Genomic DNA, 24,323 nt, shown 5'->3' with positions numbered 1-24,323 from the left:
GTCCGTAAGTCAATATGTCGGATATACGCCCACCCATCTAATCCGCCTCAAACACCCTCCCCGTCCATTGTACCATGGCCACCACAAGTTACAGTAATTAAACCCCAGTTTGTCCCCAACACCTCCGTGCGGATGTCAATGCAAATCTAATATAGAAGTCGACATATCTTCTATATAAGCTCCTATCGGAATGATGTACTACCCATTAAATGATCACCAATGGCGCTCCTAGACTATCAAACCTCACATCGGAAAATGGCCCTACCACACACAAAGAAAATTTCATTAAAATTGAGCCAACGAAATTTTTTCATTGATATAACGAAACATTTTCATTTATACAATGAAATAAATCGTTAATAGTACGAAATTTTACGTTGATTAACAGCAAATTCGTTGTAATAACGAAAAATTTCATTGTATTAACGAATTTGTTTCATTGGCTCACTTTTAATGAAACATTTCGTTAATATAACGAAACTTTTTCTATCAGTGCAGGCAGTCAAGAACCAGTCTATTGCAGAAAATCTCCCCGTGTCGTACTCCCCACTCTCCCCTCCGAGAAACCACCACCATGTAGTTCCACCAACCATATGTCAACAGTGCTCATAAAGACCTTAGGTTAGGTTAGGTTAGGTGGCATCCCGATGTATCAGGCTCACTTAGACTATTCAGTCCATTGTGATACCGCATTGGTGAACTTCTCTCTTATCACTGAGTGCTGCCCGATTCCATGTTAAGCTCAATGACAAAGGGAACTCCTTTTTATAGCCGAGTCCGAACGGCATTCCACATTGCAGTGAAACCACTTGGAGAAGTTTTGAAACCCTCAGAAATGTTATCAGCATTACAGATGTGGGATAATCCACCGCTGAAAAACTTTTTGGTGTTCGGTCGAAGCAGGAATCGAACCCACGACCTTGTGTATGCAAGGCGGGTATGCTGACCATTGCACCACGGTGGCTCCCATATCACTATCCCTAAATCACTATCCAATGATGTCACATATGGTTCGAACGCCCTATCTCTCCGACCGTTATCCATGGTAAACAAAAATAGTTTCCAGGGCTAGATCTATCCGTCAGTTTTCTATAACGCAGTACTGAGCTAACCTGGACGACATTATTGTTTCCATAGTGTTTATGTTACCACAACATAAACCCTACGCATTCTATACTTAATTCCGATTTCCAGTCATGAAATCCCCAATACCAATATTTTTGACAATTATTAATGATTTGCCAACCAAAAGGAAAATTTTCGCCGCAGAATCCCCCAATGTCATATTTAGACTTCCGCAAAATTCTTCTTGCATCTGTCTCATTTGCTTGCTATCGCTATACTGGTAAAGAACAATCCAATAGAAATAAACCCAACACTTGAAATATCATCATAACCAATTTGTTTCCTCTTTTTTTGGTGATCTCTCTTTGGGAATATATCTTCGACATTTCATCAAGCGCTACGACAAAATTCATAGGGAATTACTGTCTATGTGATAACATCTGCTTATCTCCCGATTCCCCCGCAGGTGTAATTTCGTCCCACAAATTGCCTTTGCAATAGTGTACTTGTCCACTGACAGAGTACCATACGACTCCCATCAACATTTGGTCCAATTCGAACCGGGTCACCAAGAGCAATTTCATCATTGGGTTCTCGCAAGTTTCATTACCAACGTTTCAAGAAGCAGCATACCGAGGAAAACAGGTTTGTATACTTTGATTTTTGTGTCTCTCATCATTTGTGAAGCAAGTGTGGTATAGTGCGGTGGTTGTGTGGATGATAATAAACCATCCAGCTAAATTTCGAAAGCTAAATTAACAATTTTGAGAAAAACGAACGAATATTTTTATTAAAAGTAAACGACGGCCTGAAAGAAAAAATAATTAAATATTAAATACAAGAAGATATTGCTGGAAAAATAACTTTTTTGCATAAACATAAAAACGTCATCGAACAAAATCGTGGGCAAGACAGTAATCAAAATATAATTAAAAAAAAATCTAAACGAAGCTTGGGAAAGAATTTACTCTTTGTTCGCACATATTCAGCGGTGAGTTGTGTAATAACATATAAATACATACATCGAACCTCATTTAATTCTGCCTAGAGGAATACCACGTGTCTCAAAATATTCGGTGGGCTTTCTCTGTAAGTAAGCCCTCAGTTACTACTCCATATGCCATGCGGTGACCAGTAGCGCACTTCACTACAAATACTGCGTTGTTGTTGCTACGTGGTCACGATGAATGTATGCTATTTTCTTCCAGCTCCCCTTTAATACTCCACATTTCAGCAAAGCCTATCCTCTCCTCTCTACTAACACAACCATCCATGTAAAATATTCTCAGCCCATCGATCCGCTTACTTCCCCCATCATCTCCCAACTCTATCCATCGTCACTCAGACTCCACGTTTTAGCTTCTCCCAATTTTTCTCTCCATTCGATCACATTCCCCTCCATAGCACACGACTCTCCCAAACCCCTCAAGCATTTCTCGAAAGTACATGGCAGTATTACTGAGCATATCATACTACTATATTTATGGATATGTATATTTACTTTCTTGTTCATTAAACGAGTCGCATCTTTTGGAACCTTTTTTGTGTTTATAGAAATCATTTATTGCTATCCAGGTGTACTTCATTTATAGTGATTATATATTTTTTCTATGTGCCATTGATATCGTCTAGATCGGTATAAGTAACAGATTTTTCCATCACTGGTGACTGGTTTACCATCAATGATATGAACATTACTCTCGGCTACTCTCTATAGTACGTTCTCTCGCTCGCTCGATTGACACTACTGTAAGATTGGCGCAGCGGCAGAACTGCAAGCAGCACTGCGTTGTTAGCATGCACTTTCTCCAAAATATAGGTCAATGAACTCTTAGGTGAATGTTTTCACCAGTCAGCTGTTGTTTAACATTCTTTTTAATACTGTTGGTTGCCAGCATAAGTACACATGTCGTTCTATCTTCAAATTGTCGATAATTAAAGGATATTTTTCTTTAATCTAGTTTCCATATGAATGTTATATGATTGGGATTTATTCGGTGACAATTGTGTTTCTGCACCAAACTGATTTATATATGATATACGTATACAAATATATTCGAGTTGGTGAGAAAATAAATTATATTTTCTATGGATTTCCTTTATATTTAAATATTTCTATGACGGCACATATTTGATTATTATGGTGGTGAGCATTTCCACATAACTAATTTACATACGTGAGCCTACACTCAGAAAGAAGAGAGGTTCGCCTCCATGGCACTAAGTCCAGTTTAATTTTATTTTTAGTTCGTAAAATTATGTTTTGAAACATTTTCTTGACTTCAATAATTTTTCCGTACATCACTTGAAAAACTGGAAAAAAGGAAGACGTAAATATCTGAAAAATTATGGATCGAAATGTGTATTGGACGAAAACCCTTATGAATGTGAAATATTACTGGTAAAACTATACACAGAAAAAAAAAAAAATTTTTCAAAAGATTTCAAAAGAAAAAAGAAATTTGTTTCCAATTAAAATCTTAGTTGAGTTTTATTCGCAACGGAAGCATAAGGACATTCCGAATGCATGTCCCCATCAATATAGTTCAGAATTTCTTAGAAGTTGTGAATTATACCAATATTGTGCCCATCTTGAACTTCTTATGGCTCGAAAGACACTATGCAATTTTGAACTCCCATTTGTTCCAACTACAAATTTTTTTTGAGAAGTGAATAAATTATATGTCTAATAAATTTTCTTGAATTTGCTTAGAAATTAAATACTTAGATTTGTGAACTTAACAAGAAATTTTCTTTTGTAATACAGTTTAGTTAAAATTTGATACAAATCACCAGCAAATTTTTTGTGGATTCACTGTTCTTTGAGGGTATAATATTAAGCCTTTTCCCTATAAGTGTCCTCAACTATATGGTTATACCACTTTTGTTGTATACTTTCGATTCTATTGATGTGATTATTTGGGTCAGTGTGATCCAGAATTTCTGAAACTCGAGATATATTTTACTTTGTGTTTTACAAATAATCCATTATTCATTGAAGCGATAAATTCTACAAATCGCTGTCCTCTAACCTACAAGGGAATATCCTCATCGATTTCGATTAGACCTAAGGTCGGAAATAGCCAAGTAGGTGGTGGTGCTTTTTTGATCGGTGTTATTGATGTGATCATTCCCGTAACTTCAGCCATTTCAAGTGAAAGTTAGTTGGATCAGAGATATTCTGTCTTTCGTGGTCTCAGCGCTTCTATCAGTGTTTATTTTACTTTTCCCAGAACTATCGGGGTCGCCCTTTGTCGATATGTCTCTCGATCGGTATATCCGCTTGTCAGATAGACTGGTTGAATTCGAAGCCAGCCTTAAGGACAAGAGAACACCACTCACCTCCAAGTTTATTATTGAAGCCCATAAGGTTGAGGCTAAAGACCTATGGGAACGTTTAAAGCCTGTTTACGAGGAGTGCCTCGCCGACATTGAGCATGAGGCGGCTGATGACGCTCAAGATCCTGGGGGGAGCTCGAAGGATATCGAGGAAAGGGCATCAGTAAATGCCGCTGAGATTGAGATGGTGAAGTCCAAGTATAACAGTGCCTTTGCGACTTATTGTCGCTGTGTGGAACACTTGGGGGTATTGCTGCAGGAGATAGATATCCCGACGTCCAACGTAGCTCCAGCGCAAACCCAAGGGTTCAGACTACCACCCTGCGAAGTTCCAATATTTAGCGGGGACTACTCTTCTTGGCCCACTTTCCGCGATATGTTTACCGCGGTGTGCATACGGAATCCAAGGCTTAGTCCGGTTGAGAAACTGTTCCATTTGAGTCAACGGACAAAAGGGGAACCCCACGATATTGTTGGGAAAGTGCCACTAACCAATGAGAATTTTCCTATAGCTTGGGGGAATTTAACCCAACGATACGAAAATAAACGAGTTTTAGTAAACATCCAACTAAAGACTTTATTTAACCTAGCTCCTATCCAGTCCGAATCCTCTACATCCATCAAAAGCTTACAGAGGGATATAAATGGATGTATATCCTTGTTGAAACTGTATGGAATTGATGTCGAGAGTTGGGATCCTATTTTTGTTTTTGTGTGTTGCAATAGGCTTCCAGATGTCACCCTTACGTTATGGGAGCAGACCCTGGACGACAAGACACAGCTACCAAAATGGACTGACCTTAATACCTTCCTGACGAATCGTCACAGGACCTTGGAGTCTGTGTCAGAAATTCGTAGGAAGGATTTGAACTCAAGACAGCCCTCAACCAATAATTCTTGCCCGAAGATTGGTGGCAAGACTGTGAAGACCTTTCAAAATAAAGTAACTGAATCCTCGTGTCGTCTATGTTCGAATGGAAGCCATGCTTTCCGGAAATGTCCAAAATTTTTGGATATGACTCCAAACCAACGGCTTAAAGAAATTAAGAGGTTTAAGCTGTGTTTGAACTGTTTTTCCAAGGTGCATTCGGTAAACAATTGCACTAGCAAATACACCTGCTTCAAATGTAGTAAACGCCATAATACACTCCTTCATCGAGAGCAGGCTTCCTCAAACCCCAAGGCTACATCGGCCACTACTCCTTCTCCAGCTCCCACAGATAACAAATTATCTTCTATACAGTCCACTAGTAATGACAGAGGGGTAGTACAAACATGTTTTTCCAGTCAATCGAAAGCTGTACTATTGGGTACGGCTATTGTAAAAATATGTCATAATGGTTTTTCCTACCTTGCTCGTGCCTTGGTGGATTCGGGATCGGAGGGCACTTTTATCTCAGAGAGACTATTCCATAACCTACAACTTCCATTCAAGCGCACTTCCGCGACCATATCGGGCTTGAATAATACCACCTCCGCCTCAGTTCAAAGAGAATGTAGATTCATTTTGGCTTCCAACATTGATGAAGGGGTCGGGATACCCACTTCTGCCCTAGTTGTTCCCCATTTATCGGGGAGTCTACCTTCAAGGACAATTGATCCTTCATCTTTGAGAGAGATTCCAAATATCCCCCTAGCAGATCCTCGATTTTTTGAAAGCTCGAGGATAGATCTGCTCATAGGTGGGGACTTACTTCCTTCCGTTATGTTGCCAGGTGTGCAACGACATGTCTGTGGAACTTTGGTTGCACAGGAGACTGTCTTTGGATGGGTTCTTACGGGCCCCATTCCAAGTGAAACGTCCAATACATCTCCTCACATCGTGTCCTATTTTTGTGAAATCTCTCTAGATAAGGAGATTTCTCGCTTTTGGGAGTTGGAAGACCTTCCTCGAAAAACGTTTTTATCACCCTCTGAGCAATTTTGTGAGGATCTGTATGCTGCCACGACAACTAGGAACCACGAAGGCAGATACATAGTGAATCTTCCATTTAAGGAGGAATTTTCCCAGTCGATTGATATCGGTGAATCACGAAAATCTGCTATGGCTCAGTTCTTTAGAAATGAGGCGCGCCTTCTTCGGAATCCGGACTTCAAGATTGAGTATGATAGGGTTATAGAAGAGTACGGAACATTGGGTCATATGACTGTAGTGCAGTCTCTCAAATCTTCCGACTCTTCCAGACATTACTACCTGCCACATCACGCCGTCGTCAGGCCGGAGAGTAAGACTACAAAAGTCCGTGTAGTCTTTAATGCTTCTTCCCCTACATCAAACGGGTTTAGCTTGAATGATGTATTACACACAGGTCCTGTATTACAACAGGATCTTGTGGTACTCATTCTGAGGTGGAGATTCTTTCGTTATGTCTTCAACGGAGATATAACAAAAATGTATAGGCAAATCCTGGTCCATCCGGATCACAGGCCATATCAGCGGATACTATTTCGGCACGATCCAACTGACATTATCCATGATTACGAACTAAACACTGTCACATTCGGGGTTAACTGTGCCCCATTTTTGGCCATTAGGACGATTATTCAATTGGCAAATGACATTCGCTCTGAGTATCCCCTTGCATCCGATATATTGTTGAATTCGATGTACGTCGACGATGCTTTAGCAGGCGGTCATTCCATTTGTGACACGGTTAAATCCAGGGATCAGTTGATAGCCGCATTGAACTCTGCCGGTTTTTCCATGAGAAAATGGACTTCCAATACGAAGGAAATACTTTCAGATCTTCTTCCGAGTCAGCTCCTTTCTGAGGATTTCCTGGAATTTGATGACCGAAGCACGACAAAAACGTTAGGCATACGTTGGAACGCTTCATCTGATTCCTTTTTCTTTTCCTCTATAGAATTCCCCGATATGTCCAATTATACCAAAAGGGAAGTTCTTTCAAGAATTTCCAGTCTTTTTGACCCTGCGGGATGGCTTGCCCCATGCCTGGTCATTGCGAAAATGATAATGCAAAGGATTTGGGCAGAAGGTACTAAATGGGATGAAGAAATTTCTCATGAATCATTGTCCCTGTGGAAAGCTTTTCAATCTTCATATCCTTTGATAAATTCTATTAAAATTCCGCGGTGGTTTGGGTATACTCCATCATCCGATGTTCAGTTTCATGGGTTCAGTGACGCATCGGAAAAAGCTTATGCCGCAGTCCTGTATGTCCGTGTCGTTCAAGGTACGTCCGTTTCTGTCCATCTTGTCGCATGTAAGACTAAAGTAGCCCCTCTTAAAACGATTTCGATCCCGAGACTTGAGTTATGTGGGGCAACACTTCTTTCGGAAATGATCGATCACTTTGTTCCCAAGCTAAATATTCCGAAATATTCGCTTTACTGTTGGACGGATTCAACAATTGTGTTGTCCTGGTTGAGTAAGCCTCCAAATTTTTGGTCCACTTTCGTAGCTAATAGGGTGTCAAAGATTTCTCAAGTCATATGTCCGTCGAACTGGCATCATGTAAGATCAGAACATAATCCAGCTGACATGGCTAGTCGTGGAGTGGGTCCACAGGGCCTTATAGATAATTTCATGTGGTGGAATGGTCCTCCATGGCTTAGTGACCCCGAGGAAAATTGGCCAAAATTCAACTGCCCTTCAACCGACACGATAGATATCGAGCGAAGAAATATTAAGGTCCATTTCTCATACTTCAAGGATTTTAGTGATGTGCTGGAAAGATTTTCCTCGCTGCCAAGGGCAATCCGAGTCATTGCTTATATTTATAGGTTTTTATTTAGCACCCATCCTAAGTTTCGTTCAAATTATCAAAGGGATTCAATAAACATTTCTACTTCTGAGATATTGATGGTTCATGACCGCCTCATTGCTGTTTCTCAGAAAGCAAATTTTCCAAATGAGTATTCGGCTCTATCTGCTAAGAAACCCATTGCTTCGAACAGTCCCATATTAAGTTTAAACCCATTTATTGATGCAGAGGGCATTATAAGAATAAGTGGCAGATTAGTATCTTCTCCAGTCTTGTCATACAACGAAAAGCACCCCATCCTACTCCCATATAACTGCCAGTTTTCTCGTTTATTAGTCAAGTTTATACATGAGGTTTCTATCCATGGAGGAAATCAATTGGTCTTGCGTCTCTTAAGATCCAAATATTGGATTATCAGGGCAAAAAACTTGATCAGAACCACAATTAATAAATGCAAACCATGCATCGTATATAAACACAGATGTCAGACACAGTTAATGTCCGCATTGCCCCCTGAAAGAACCGATCTTTCAAGACCATTTACCCACACTGGGGTGGACTTTGCGGGGCCGTTCGACATTAAACATTACACTGGTCGATGTTGTCGCATTACGAAGGGGTACGTATGCGTGTTTATATGCTTCTCAACCAAAGCAATTCACCTTGAGGCCACATCCGATCTTTCTAAAGACACGTTTCTAGCCGCGTTCTCTCGATTTGCTTCCCGAAGAGGTTGTCCAGCTCATATCCATTCTGACAACGGTACCAATTTTGTTGGTGCCTCTAGATCTTTGGCGAAAGATTTTATTAAGACGTCACATCTCGCTGTTCAGTCCAGGTATGGATTCCAGGGGATTACTTGGCATTTCATTCCACCTGGAGCTCCCCATATGGGAGGGCTTTGGGAAGCTGGCGTCAAAAGTTTCAAAAGCCACTTTCGCAAGGTGGCGGGGAACTTTAAGCATACATTTGAGGAGTTCCAAACTTTACTTGCAAGAATAGAAGCGTGCTTGAACTCACGTCCATTGTGTCCTTTATCCGATGATCCCTCTGAGCTCGCTGCTCTTACCCCTGGTCATTTCTTAATCGGTACTCCGATATTAATGCCAGTTGATCCGGATGTCCGAGAATGTCAGGCGTCGTTGTTAAATAGGTGGCAACGATTGAAAGTTATCCATCAGCATTTTTGCCTCCGATGGAAGGAGGAATATCTGAAAGAGCTACATAAGCGCTACAAATGGAAAATGCCAAACGAGAACCTGCAAGATAATGCGATGGTTGTGGTGAAAGAAGAAAATACTCCTCCAAACGAGTGGCGTCTGGGCCGAATTCAAAAGGTTCGTCCAGGCTCTGACGGGCGAGTTCGAGTTGCTGACATTCTAACGGGCAGGGGGACTATAACAAGACCAATCTCGAAACTTGTTGTCCTCTTTAACGAATCTTCCCAATAGCTTGCTTTCATCCATTTTTAATATGTTTTCCTCAGGTCCTAATAAACCATCTACGATGCGTAACAACACCAATCAACGAGTTACTGGCTGCTATATTTGTCGTTTGTGCAGACATCCACACGCATTACGCAAGTGCAGGCGATTCTTAGAGATGAATACTGTACGACGCCTACAGGTGGTCAACACATATGGCTATTGTAAAAATTGCCTAGCCCATAAACATTCGCAAGGAAAATGTTTCACTACTACTGGATGTCGTTACTGCCATCAAAACCACCATAGTTTGCTGCACACACATAAGAGACTGCAGTCACAACAGCCATCATTACCGAAAGGAAAAGACAAACGTCACCGAAATCGGCCATCAAACGTAGTAACATCCAAGCGCCATGAAAATACATCATCCTGTAGAAAGCAATATGAAAATCCAAAATCCACATCAACTCTCTCACCTAGTAAGAAAGCAGCAACGCAATCCGCTTCCACCTCCCAAAGCGCATCATTGTCCACTCTCCTTAAGCAGAACAATGTCACCCTGCTCCCCACAGTTTTAGTCCGCATAATAGCCAAAAATGAGAGACATAAGGTACGATGCCTCCTAGACTCTGCGTCCAATTATAGCCGTATATCCTCGGCAGTGGTTAACAAGTTCCGTCTTACTACATATACACTCAACGATGAGACCTTTTGTCCTACCACTATGTCCTCCGTTTATGACTCTACTATAACAATCGAAGTCATTTTGCGGGTTAATAGCCGCATATCTATCCACACCCCCGAAAAATCCATTTCCAAATCCTACAAGACACGGTTTCACAATATCCTGCTCGCGGATACTGAATTCTACAAGTCTAGCCCGATAGACATAATTCTCGGTGCAGATACTTACTCGCGTGTAATTAGCGAAGGCATTTCAAGCCGACCTGGCCTACCAACTGCGCAAAATACAATTTTTGGTTGGACTATTTATGGCAATTGTCCAATTTAAAAAAAAAAAAACTGAATATAAACCAACCGATTTTTAAAATGAATACAGTCCTATAACATTTTTTGACAATGCAAAACCAAACAAACAAAACCAAAAGAATACTATAACCCACTTGAATTATATTGATAAGAGATACGTAGCAAAGTATACACCAACAGTCACCATATGTATTTCTTAGATACTATTTTAATCCATGAATTGAATTGTCAGATTTTTATTAATTTAATTTAATCCATGAATTACATTGTGCACGTTCGAATTAATGTAGTATATAATATCTTTAAAAAATGAATTGGAATGTGAACTTAGAATCAATTTAAACTTATACATGATATATTTAGAAATATTTTATTGTATTCGATCTGCAATTAGATTTTACCAATTATTGTTTTACATATGTATGTAGGATATCTAAATATGGCACTACCTAATGTATTGCAGAGATACTGCAAGAGGGGGCGGAATGTTTATGTTACCACAACATAAACCCTACGCATTCTATACTTAATTCCGATTTCCAGTCATGAAATCCCCAATACCAATATTTTTGACAATTATTAATGATTTGCCAACCAAAAGGAAAATTTTCGCCGCAGAATCCCCCAATGTCATATTTAGACTTCCGCAAAATTCTTCTTGCATCTGTCTCATTTGCTTGCTATCGCTATACTGGTAAAGAACAATCCAATAGAAATAAACCCAACACTTGAAATATCATCATAACCAATTTGTTTCCTCTTTTTTTGGTGATCTCTCTTTGGGAATATATCTTCGACATTTCATCAAGCGCTACGACAAAATTCATAGGGAATTACTGTCTATGTGATAACATCTGCTTATCTCCCGATTCCCCCGCAGGTGTAATTTCGTCCCACAAATTGCCTTTGCAATAGTGTACTTGTCCACTGACAGAGTACCATACGACTCCCATCAACACATAGTTTTATTGCATCTGCAGTCATTTTGTCCGTCTGGTAAAGGGTGATACGGTCAAAATTTGGTCAAGGGAAAACGGGTGTAAATCGGTGAAATCGCTTATTTAAAAAATCAAATTAAATTTCTTTTTCAAGTTCAATTAGTATAAAATTCAGGAAAAATATTCAGTTAGGCTTTCGCTTTTCCAAATCCGAATTGCCGGGCCTCACGCTTGACACCTGCCATCAGATTTTGTACAGCCACCTTGTCCACCTTCTTCGCCGCAGAAAGCCAGTTTGCCTTGAACTGCTGCTCGTCCTTAGCCGTTTTTTTGGTCTTCTTTAGGTTCCGCTTGACAATAGCACAGTATTTCTTAATTGGGCGGAGCTCTGGCGTGTTGGGAGGGTTCTTGTCCTTGGGAACCACCTGCACGTTGTTGGCGGCGTACCACTCCATGACCTTTTTACCGTAATGGCAAGATGCCAAATCTGGCCAAAACAGTACGGAACAACCGTGTTTCTTCAGGAAAGGCAGCAGACGTTTATTCAAACACTCTTTCACGTAAATTTCTTGGTTGACAGTCCCGGAAGCTATGAAAATGCTGCTTTTCAAGCCACAGGTACAGATGGCTTGCCAAACCAGATATTTCTTTGCGAACTTTGACAGTTTTATGTGCTTGAAAATATTTGCTACCTTTCCCCTTCCTTTTGCCGTATAAAACTCCTGTCCCGAAAGCTGCTTGTAGTCGGCTTTGACGTAGGTTTCGTCGTCCATTACCACGCAGTCAAACTTCGTCAGCATCGTCGTGTACAGCCTCCGGGATTGCGCTTTGGCCGTCGTATTTTGTTTATCATCGCGATTTGGAGTCACTACCTTCTTGTAAGTCGATAGTCCGGCTCGTTTTTTGGCTCGATGCACGGCTGTAGACGATACACCCAGCTTATTTGCGGCATCTCGGAGAGAGAGGTTAGGGTTTCGCTTGAAACTACCGGCAACTCTCTTTGTCGTCTCCGGTTTTCGATTTCCCTCCGATCCAGACTTCCTGGCTGTCGACAAACGTTCCCCAAACACTTTAATTACATTTGTAACGGTTGATTTGGCAACTTTTAGCGATTTTGCTTTGCGTGCGAGTAGCTCGGATTTTCGCGATGCGCGAGCAAAATTTTGATACGCTGCTCTTCTTGCTTGGACGGCATTTTGACAACTGAAGAGTGAATTCCAAAATCAAAATAGGAGCAACATTCTACACACACACCTTCAAAATGATTGGTGTTCATGTTTTTTTAAATGCAAAATTGAATGAAATACGTCAAGTTTATATTGACCAAATTTTGACCGTATCACCCTTTAATCCTCAATGTCCCCGTGCTAATTTCGACGACATCATTGTCTCCATGACCGTATGGCATTCACGGTTCGTCACACGGCCATACCTCTTATCTTAATCTAGTATAGTCTCTACATTCCCCCCTCAAACTTCTTCCCCTTCCCGAGCCACCTAACTCCCATAACTAACCGTCTACGCTCGAGCGATCTTACGCAAACGAAACTAACTACAACTACTACTACTAAAATTTTTACAACTCTTTGTATTTTTTTGTTCGTATTTTATTTGTATTTTTCCCGGCAGTAGGAATGGGGTTGTGATTACTCAGACAAATTAATTTTTACCAACGATCAAACACCTACGGGATAAACTTCGCAACTCACTTTTCGTAATTCGGCACACCCAGAGAAGGTATATGTTCACCGCAAACATGTTTCTGGACCAAAATGTAATTTGGTGAGCATGTAACATGTTTGTGGCAACCATGTTATTTTATCGGACATAATCTGATTTCGGCAGGCATTTTTCACTTGGAGAGAAAATAACATTTTTGCGCCAAAAATATTCCATGTTGCCCATTCAAAAATAATATTTTGCTTTTGAAGCTTGATTGAGGTGATCGTATTCCTTCTTTGCGTGCATAATTTTATATCACAAGTCGTTTTTCGACTTGGTATCTCTAATAGTGGTGATTATACTGCAACCACATTGTACAATTGGTTGTACAACCATAATTTCAATGTAGAAGGTTTCGCCAATAACACCACCGCATAATGCCGACAAAAATTAACACGTTCACGTTTCTCTTTAATGGAATTTAATGATATCTATCCTATTCTCTTCTGAAGCAATATAATTTGTTTGAATTTTTTTAGGAGCCCAACTTTACAAAACGAATTAGCAACACTGAATTGCTATGGAGTTTAACAATCAGCAAGTGCCACTCCATTTTGATAGAAGTCTCAATCTTTGAAGGTATTTACTGCTATTGACCTATTGCATGTCTTCGTAATAAAGTGGTATTTTTAACAGGCTGTAAAATTTGAATTTGGAAACCACTGGTATTACTTAATGTATACCGTATACCTTGTACCTTGCAATTAGCCTTTGAAATATCCAGCCCAGCTTGACTTGATTAATTTAAGCGCCATTTTAACCAGTAGTTAAATGCTAACGATAAGTGTTCCCCCATGCTAGCAATTACCTCAGCAGACAGCTTGACGGACAGATAAAATTGGACATAAAATCCACAGATCTTAAGAAGTTTGAAAACATTAAAGCTCTTTGAATTCTTAGCTGCACTCCCCAATCGATAGAGGGAGACTATGCAAATTTATAATTTCTGACATGACAAACAAATTAAGATCGTTGGCCAGGCAAGCACATACCTCGAAACATTGTTAGTATGAACCATCAGAAGTAGCAGGAATAGATCATGTCAGCTTAGCCATACCAATGAAGTATTTTTGTCTTGGCCAAACAATGATCGATCTGTTTTGTAGTCGACGAGAGTGGATATTAGCCACAAGGAAATTAATATGAGCCTTGAATCGCAAGAGATCATGATCTTGTGGCGCATACAGTCTGATGATGGCAGATTGCCCACTGCCTTATAACGATGATCTTGATAGTGATCTTTTACTTGGAGATGGAGATCTAACTATCCCTACATTATTCACCATGGAATGATCTGTTCATAAATTGTTGACATACATAGAGAAAAATACATTGGGTCAATGTAAATAAAAAATAGCAACACTGGTCGAGGATTCGATTCTCGTTTGTGGAGGTAAATCGTTCAGCGAAATAGAAGAGCACATGATCTTTTCTCATTCGATGGCTACAGTTAAAAATCGCACTGAGGAAAATATGCAAATTCTATTGAAGGTACACGAGATAGCTGACGCAGTAGGATTTTAAACTGAAAATTTGGACATAGGTTAGGAAAGATATAAGGCATCCCATTATTCTAGACTCACTTAGACTATTCAGTAGTTGTGATACCACAGTGTATTCTCTCATATCAATGACTGCTGCTCGATTCTTTTTTTTTTTTTTTTTTTTTTTTATTACGTCTATAGATACAAAATCCTTACAGACTAATATGTACAACTAATTTATCTGTTCAAGTGCAAGATAATGTTTCTCTTTAATGTTACTCGATTCTCAGACAGATCTATAAGGTTATAATATTTGTTGAATTGCGCGCATAATCTTCGAAAAGGATCATTATTTGCAAAGTTTGTTCTATGATATAGAATTTTTAATGGTTCAAAATTCCTCGTGGGCCTAATAGGTACATTGAAGGCAAGCCTGTTGAGAAGAAACTCTGATTCAATCTCACCTTGAATTATATTCATTATATAACAGATATTTAACATTGTCCTGCGACTTGACAATGAGGGTAATTTTATAAGATTCAAACGAAATTCATATGATGGTAAAGACTGGGGATCCCAGCCTCTGTGTCGTAGGCAGAATAAAAGAAATTGCTTCTGCACAGATTCTATCTTGTCCGAGTGGATGGTGTAATATGGATCCCAAATTATGGAACCATACTCAAGATGGCTTCGTACTAATGTAGTGTATAATATTTTAGTAACTGAATAATCTCTAAACTCCTTACTCCATCGTTTCATAAATCCTAGAGTAACATATGCTTTACTAATGGCCATAGAAATGTGTTGACGGAAGTTCAGACGCTGATCCATTAACAATCCAAGATCCTTGAAAGAATCAACCGCCTCCAGCCTGGTAGAACCGATAATATAACTTGAATCATATACAGTGCCTCTCGAGAAGCGCATTAACTTACATTTCGAGGTATTTAACTCCATTAAGTTCAATTCACACCAATTGGAGAAGTTATCAAGATCAATCTGTAGATAATATTGATCGACGGGATCATTAAATGATCGAAATAATTTTACATCATCAGCGAACATAAGTATATTAGAATATTTTATAATCGATGGTAAATCATTAATAAATAAACAGAATAAAACTGGCCCGAGATGACTGCCCTGGGGAACACCCGACGTAACGGATAAATATCTTGATGTCGCATTGCCGAACTTAACACATTGTGTCCGACCGATTAAATACGATTGAAGCCATTTCAATAAAGAATTGCTGAAGCCAATCATATCTAACTTCCGTAGAAGGAGAGCATGATTAACTTTGTCGAATGCTTTACTGAAATCAGTGTAGATAGTATCAGTTTGCAAGCGATTTCTAAAAGCATCGTTTACCAAGCAAGTAAATTCTAAAAGGTTTGTTATAGTCGATCTTTTTCTTCTAAAACCATGTTGGCTTGTAGATAATAATGATGAAATCTGGTGGGTTATAGAATTAGTTAATATCTTCTCCATCAACTTAGGGATATCGCTAAGATTTGAGATACCTCGATAATTGCATACGTCGTTTCGGTCACCTGATTTGTACAAAGGGATAATATAAGATCGTTTCCATATATCTGGAAGAACTCCTGACTTTAATGAACTATTAAACAATAACGATAGAGGATATGAAAGTTTATCAGCACACAGTTTCAAGATACAAGACGGAATACCATCGGGGCCAGCATTAAATGAAGACTTAAGAGTCCTCAAGTTATCTAAAACGGTAGTTTCATGAACGTAGGAGAAATCGATTCGATCAAAACTCCTAGTTATAAACGGGTATGTGTTACTACAATCATATGATCTATCTGAATAAGTCGTAGCAAAGAATTCTGCGAATAAATCCGAAATGTCCATATCATTATCTGCGGTTAGTGACTGATATTTAAGATATGTCGGTTGGGTATTAGATTGACGTTTTGAATTCACAAATTTATAGAAAGACTTGGGGTCAACTCTAAGTTGCTCCTTCATCCTACTTAAATAGTTTCGATGAGCCAGTTTATTCTCCAGATTGTATATAGAACGGGCTATTGAATAGTTTGAAAAATCAAGAGATGAACCTGATTTCTTGAATTTTCTGAACATTTTGTTCTTTCTATTCTTTAGTCTCATTAAGACCCTGGTCTTCCAAGGTGGTCCCGAATTGTTGTCCACAGTAAATCGAGGCACTGATTTAGATATGCAATCTTGAAGAACTGAATAAAACCGGTTCGATAATTCAGTAATATTGCCAGAGTCAAGAATATCGTCCCAAACTATGGCAGAAAGTAATGAATTAAGCATATTATAATTGGTTTTAGCAAAACAATACTCTTTCTTTGATCCAGTGATTCTAGATGGCAGAGAATTTGGGGCAGCGACATGTATTATTAGAGTAGGGTGATATCGATCTTCCGGTTTTGTTAAAGCATGAAACGATTCTAAACGAATGTTAGATGTATCATTAACAAAAACTAGATCGAGTAGTTTGCCATGTGAATTAAATATATTATTTATTTGAAAAAGGCCAAGATTTAGTAATGAATTAAGAAAGTTATTAGAAATATTATTATTTGAGATTATAGGAATTAAGCTGTTAGATTCAGAAGAATGTAACCAGGAGGCCGAAGGTATATTGAAATCGCCTAAAACTATTAAAGTATCAGATGCTGATAAATATTGAAATGCGGATGAAATTGCCGAAACGTGACGGGCATAAGTTTCATCGTCTGATGAAGGTGGAATGTAAGAACAAGAAACTAAAAAAGACATGTTTCTGAAGAGTACTTTGACCATAACTATCTCAATACCGTTAAGATGTTGAATCAGAATCTGTTCAGAAGGAATTTCAGTGGATACTGCTATCAGTATTCCACCACCTGTTTTCCTTACATTACTTTCACGATCGCGTCTATAAATTCTGTATTTTGAACATAATATTTCCATATCATAAACATTTGGTTGAAGCCATGTTTCAGTAAATGCAATTATATGAAAATCGAAACCAAAACTGTCTGAGTAAAGAGTAGAAATTTTGGTATTTAAACCTCTTACATTTTGATATACTATAGAAATGTTCTTATCGGAAGTATTAATTAGTTTTTTGGAACATTTTGTGAACTGTTTGGTAAATATACAATATCTGTAATTGGAGATTCTTTATATATATATTCCTTAATTAGAGCATTCTGTGGCCAAAATTCTGGATTAACCACTCTATCAAAAATGTCCTCTGGAACGATGATCTTAAATGATGCTTTGCTTCTCCTATATTTAATTTACTGATAAGGAACTTCCTTCTTATAGCCGAGTCCGAATGGATCCCATATGGATTGTATACAATCAATCCAAGTTTCGACCGATTATGAAGCTACTTGGAGATGTTTTGAAATACTCAGAAATGTCGCCAGCATTACAAATAGGGGATAATCCGTGGTGATATTTTCTGAGTATTTCAAAACTTTTCTAAGTGGTTTCACAGCGGGTCGAAACTGTGATTGAACCTATACCAATTTGTATGCAAGGCGGGTATGTTAGCCATTGTACCACAGTGGCTTCATTAGCACATTGTCCGATAGTTGGGGTCTGTTTTTACTCACTACCAAAAACAAAGACAAACCATGAGACCACTTCAGAGCAGTGTTTGCCCCTGTTTATCAATCGAAATAGATGACTTCACTAGGTAGACGTTCTTCGAAGACAAACACTCTATCAATACCGTAAAGTTATTGAACATTTTTTTTTATACCCTCCACCATTGGATGGGGGGTATATTAACTTTGTCATTCCGTTTGTAACACATCGAAATATTGCTCTAAGACCCCATAAAGTATATATATTCTGGTCGTGGTGAAATTCTGAGTCGATCTGAGCATGTCCGTCCGTCCGTCCGTCCGTCTGTTGAAATCACGCTAACTTCCGAACGAAGCAAGCTATCGACTTGAAACTTGGCACAAGTAGTTGTTATTGATGTAGGTCGGATGGTATTGCAATTGGTCCATATCGGTCCATAATTACATATAGCCCCAATATAAACCGATCCCCCGATTTGGCTTGCGAAGCCTCTAAGAGAACCAAAGTTCATCCGATCCGGCTGAAATTTGGTACATGGTGTAAGTATATGGTCTCTAACAACCATGCAAAAATTGGTCCATATCGGTCCATAATTACATATAGTCCCAATATAAACCGATCCCCCGATCTGGCTTGCGGAGCCTCTAAGAGAACCAAATTTCATCCGATCCGGCTGAAATTTGGTACATGGTGTTGGTATATGTTTTCTAATGACCATGCAAAAATTGGTCCACATCGGCTTATAAATATATATAGCCCCCATATAAACCGATCCCCAGATTTGACCTCCGGAGCCTCTTAGAGGAGCAAAAGTCATCTGATCCGATGGAAATTTGGTACGTGGTGTTAGTATATTGTATAAATTGATCCCTCTTGGAGGAGCTAAATTCATCCGATGCGGTTGAAATTTGGAACATTGGTGCACTGAAAAAAAAAGTATACTCGGATTTTGTCTTTACTTTAAAAAATTTGGTATTGATTCCGAGCCAAAGAAGCGGAGAATACAAGTAAGGATACTTTTAAGACACAATTCTCTTTTAAATTTAGGTTTTGTGTACTTGCTTCTGCAAATTTTAATTCTTCGCTTTTTAAGCTTTTTTTCTTTATATGCTATCAAAGTCCTTTAAAAACGATTTAACGGCAAATTTGTTTTCCAAATTCAAACTCGACTTCCAATAGAAATTATGCTATGTTTCAAGTAAAAATGTCTTTAAAATAAAGTGTTGAAAAACATGTCCTATTTTTGAACGATTTTTATGCTTTGTTGTCAAGATGCAAAACGACAACAAATTTAAAGACAATTTCATTAATTATAAAAAATTTTTCTGAATTATTAAAGTCAAGTTGACCTTATCCCAAACAAATTTGCTTTCATGTTATGTTACCAATTTTTAAGTCAAATCCCTTAATTATAAGGACAACACGGCTTTATTGAAAAGTGTATCGACTTTTGGACAAGGAGTTCCACACAGTGGAACAGGGTATTATAAGTTAGTGCATATGTTTGCAACACCCAGAAGGAGACGAGATAGACATATGGTGTCTTTGGCAAAAATGCTCAGGGTGGGCTCCTGAGTCAATGTAGCCATGTCCGTCTGTCCATCCGTCCGTCCGTCAGTCTGTGAATACATTTTTGTGATCAAAGTGTAGGTTGCAGTTTAAGTCCAATCGTCTTCAAATTTGGCACATGTTCCTGTTTTGGGTCCGAATAGAACCCTATTGATTTTGGAAGAAATCGGTTCAGATTTAGATATAGCTTCCATATATATCTTTCGCCCGATATGCATTTATATGGACCAAGAAGCCAGAGTTTTACCCTGATTTGCTTGAAATTTTGCACAGACATAACACTTGATCTTATAGTCAAGTGTGCAAAATTTGATTGAAATTGGTTCAGATTTAGACATAGCTCCCATATATATCTTTCGCCCGATTTTCCGTCATATGACCACAGTGGTCAAAGTTGTAGTCCGATTTACGTGAAATTTTGAACAGGGAGTAGAATTAAAATACTAAGTATGCATTTCAAATTTGGTTGAAATCGGTTCAGATTTCTATATAGCTTCCATATATATGTTTTTCCGATTTGGGCAAAAATGGCCAAAATACCCACATTTTCCTTATAAAATCGCCACTGCTAAGTCGAAAACTTGTAAAAGTGACTCAAATTTTCCTTTATTTCAAATACACATCTATCGACCCATAAATCATAAATACACTTTTGCGAAGTGTTCAGATTAAATAAAATGTTTCCCATATTTTTTACAAACATAGCGTATCATCCCAGGGCATTAGCCGACTTAAGTTTTAAGTCTATAGATTATAAATTTTGTTCAGATAGAGTCAGATTTAAATGTATGTGTTTGGGACAAAGACCTTTATATATAGCACCCAACACATTTGACGAATTTGATATACTATCGAAAATTTGGATTTACAAAGTGGTGCAGGGTATAATATAGTCGGCCCCGCCCGACTTTAGACTTTCCTTACTTGTTTTCAGTGTATTAGAGTGACAAGGAGAGCTGTTCGCCCCATACCAGACAGTGGCACTCAGACGATCGGCTGGCACAAGAGGGATTTCGATGCAGATGATATATCATATGTGCATCCCGGGCATGAATACCTTATCGCCCCATACCAGCCAGTGGCACTCAGACGATCTACTGGTACAAGAGGGATTTCGATGCAGATGATATATCATCTGTGCATCCCGGGCATGAATACCTTATCGCCCCATACCAGCCAGTGGCACTCAGACGATCTACTGGTACAAGAGGGATTTCGATGCAGATGATATATCATCTGTGCATCCCGGGCATGAATACCTTATCAAAGTCAAGCAAAGTACTTGATTCTCCCAATCCCTTTCAATCACGGTTGCCACAGTTGGTAGGATTCTACCAAACATTGTATATATTTTATTTTATTTATTTTTTGAAAATTGGTAGTACTCTTGATGTTTTGGTCGATTTTGCATAATATTTCTCTCTATCTAAGAGGTCCTTCATCAATTCTCTATAGAAATAAAATTTTGACAAAATTTTTCTATAGAAATAAATTTTTTCCAAAATTTTCTATAGAAATAAAATTTTGACAAAATTTTCTATAGAAGTAATTTTTTTTTCAAAATTTTCTATAGAAATAAAATTTTGTCAAAATTTTCTATAGAAATAAAATTGTGGCAAAAATTTCTATAGAAATAAAATTGTGGCAAAAATTTCTACAGAAATACAATTTTTCCATGTGAAGTTCATTATGAATATGGGCTAGTTACACCTAACAACCTCTATAGTTCCCCCACTTCTCTCAGTGTAGGATTATTTTGTGTTTAAATTTCAAGAAATCCCCCACCACGATTGAAGATAGAGGGAAAACGTTTGAGGCGTGTACATAAACAAACATTTACTTTGAACTGCACTCTTAGAAGAGTAATAGACTGTGGAGATCTGTTCTGCAATTTTCTTTTACTCTGTTTATTTAAAGCTATTTCCCTTGGTCCAATACCAAACTGTAATGGCTAGGTAAAGTTAATTCATCGCACAGAGTATTTGCTTTTGACTGAATCAATCGATTGGTAGGGGGCTGCATTTTAATGATGATTATTGGCTAGAGGAGCTGTTGGCCATCTAGCCAAACATTGCCATGGTCTTTTAGAGTTAAGGAATATTTTCACTATGTTGGGATAATAAGAAGTTTCCAATATTTAAATGTCTAACATCATCCTATGCTGACCAAAGAGCTGAAAGTCGAAAGAAACGACCACCAGTATAGCCTTAAGGCTCTATTGCATCTATGACTTCCCTATGTGGTGTGGTCAGGAACAACAGCAGCCTACAATTGCTGGTATTGATTGCATGTAAACCCTAATAATGAGACATGATTATGTTTCATTGCAAATTTGTAAGTTCTTTCTCTTCTCAGCTCTCTCGTTCTCTCTGTCACTCTCCCTAATCTTTGGTTTAGCCTCAAGCTGAACCCCTTCAAATTTTTAGTTAAATCGGAATTTTCTGTGTATATGTCCACTTTTATTTATTACCTTTGGTTTTTGGTAAAATTATTTATACTATAATTATGTTATTGAAATTTCTTTAAAATAGTTTTGTAAATAATGTTAGCATTTGCCCTATGGCAAAATGCAAAATTACCATATAGAATTTCATAGTTACTCCATTAAGACAATCAAAATAGCTGAAGTGATTATAGATAAATGATGGTTTGAAATCATCTGGGCACAAAACTTACTTTATATTGTGAACGCCCGTGGACGAAACCGTGAATATTCCGTTTTCGTGAACGTTTCCGTTTCAGTATGTTACCGTTCGTTCACGATTTTGGAACGTAATTTTTTCAATTAGTGTCCTTGACTATGGGTCTGTCTTTCGAAGTTTTACCACTAGGTTATTCTGGCTTGTCCATTGCGTAGTCATCATTCGATATTGACCTTAAAGTCCTCCTTCTGGTCCCATATTTGGGACTGGATTTTGTACACACGCCAAAGGAAATTTCAAAGATATGGGATTAACTACAAGCATCTAACATCGCTTAATGTACAAGATGACTGATATGTAATGCAATATCTTTTCATTTTTTTTACTTTTATTGATCAAAGCAAAAAATCTCGGAAATAATATAAAATTTAAGAATCACCTTTTGTTGGAATTCACTACCTTTGGTATAAATTATGGTCTTCAAATGGTCAATCAAGCTTTTACAAATCTGTGTCGTCTAAAATGATCGACACTTCAGTATTTGTTAGTGCAATCCTTGCTCTCAAAAATATCTCAGTCATAAAAGTCCAATGAATTGCGATCACGCTTGACACAGTTGGTAGAATTATACCAAAAATGGTAGATTTTTTACTGTTAGGTAGATTGGTAGAGTTCTTGATGTATAGAAAGAATAAAATTTTCTATAGAAATAAAATTTTGAAACAATTTTCTATAGTAATAAAATTTTGACAAAATTTTCTATAGAAATAAAACTTTGACAAAATTTTTTATAGAAATAAAATTTTGGCAAAATTATCTATAAAATTAAAATTTTGACAAGATTTTCTATAGACATAAAATGTTGACAAAATGTTCTATAGAAATAACTTTTTGACAAATTTTCTATAGGAATAAAATTATGACACAATTTTCTATAGCATTAAATTTTGACGTAAATTTCTAAAGAAATAAAATTTTCACAAAATTTTCTATGGAAATAAAATTTATACAAAATTAGCAATAGACATAAAATTTTGACAAAATTTTCTATATAAATACAATTTTGAAAACATTTTCTATAGTAATAAAATTTTGACACAATTTTCTATAGAAATAAAACATTGACAAAATTTTTTATAGAAATAAAATTTTGGCAAAGTTTTCTATAGAGATAAAATTTTCTATGGAAATAAAATGTATACAGAATTAGCAATAGACATAAAATTTTGACAATATTTTCTATAGAAATAAAATTTTGAAAAAATTTTCTAGGGAAATAAAATTTATACAAAATTAGCAATAGACATAAAATTTTGACAAAATTTTCTATAGAAATACAATTTCGACAAAATTTTGTATAGAAATCAAATTTTGACAAAATTTTCTATAGAAATACAATTTTGACAATATTTTCTATGGAAATAAAATTTTCATAAAATTTTCTATGGAGATAAAATTTTGAAAAAAGTTTCTATAGAAATAACATTTTGACAAAATTTTCTACAAAAAATAAAAATTTGACAAAATTTTCTGTAGAAATAACATTTTGACAAAATTTTCTATAGAAATAAAATTTTGACAAAATTTTCTATAGCATTAAATTTTGACAACATTTTCTGTAGAAATAACATTTTGACAAAATTTTCTATAGAAATAAAATTTTGACAAAATTTTCTATAGCATTAAATTTTGACAACATTTTCTATAGAAATAAAATTTTGACAAAATTTTTTGTAGCATTAAATTTTGAAAACTTTTCTATAGACATAAAATTTTAACAAAATTGTCCATAGGAATAAAATTTTTAGAGTAATGGTACTAAAAAATTATTCAAAATTAGCAATAG

At 37.3% G+C, this 24,323-nt stretch overlaps 2 protein-coding genes across 2 annotated transcripts; one reads left to right on the top strand and one right to left on the bottom strand.

The window, feature by feature from the left end:
• The first annotated feature begins 998 nt into the window (after window positions 1-998).
• On the top strand, window positions 999-9,580 carry LOC142224439 (uncharacterized). Its single transcript, XM_075294208.1, has 7 exons — window positions 999-1,045; window positions 1,532-1,710; window positions 2,300-2,339; window positions 2,411-2,556; window positions 4,067-4,225; window positions 4,299-8,748; window positions 8,860-9,580. Exons 1-7 carry the CDS (start codon window positions 999-1,001, stop codon window positions 9,578-9,580), a joined length of 5,742 nt encoding a protein of 1,913 aa, XP_075150323.1.
• Window positions 9,581-14,927: 5,347 nt separating this feature from the next.
• Window positions 14,928-17,639, bottom strand: LOC142224438 (uncharacterized). Its single transcript, XM_075294207.1, has one exon. The coding sequence runs from the start codon at window positions 17,637-17,639 to the stop codon at window positions 14,928-14,930; it is 2,712 nt and encodes a 903-aa protein (XP_075150322.1).
• Window positions 17,640-24,323: the final 6,684 nt, after the last annotated feature.

This window comes from Haematobia irritans, chromosome 2 (genome assembly GCF_050003625.1).
Source record: "Haematobia irritans isolate KBUSLIRL chromosome 2, ASM5000362v1, whole genome shotgun sequence".
Lineage (NCBI taxonomy): Eukaryota > Metazoa > Arthropoda > Insecta > Diptera > Muscidae > Haematobia > Haematobia irritans.
The sequence above is the reverse complement of the archived record's forward strand: the minus strand, read 5'-3'. Positions and strand labels throughout refer to the sequence as shown.

Coding starts and splice junctions, on each gene's coding strand:
- LOC142224439 (XM_075294208.1), top strand. CDS start 999: ATGTCACATATGGTTCGAACGCCCTATCTCTCCGACCGTTATCCATG. Junction 2,340..2,410: donor CTACTAACACAACCATCCAT/GTAAAATATTCT, acceptor ATCGTCACTCAG/ACTCCACGTTTTAGCTTCTC. Junction 2,557..4,066: donor ACTACTATATTTATGGATAT/GTATATTTACTT, acceptor TATTCATTGAAG/CGATAAATTCTACAAATCGC.
- LOC142224438 (XM_075294207.1), bottom strand. CDS start 17,639: ATGGAAATATTATGTTCAAAATACAGAATTTATAGACGCGATCGTGAA.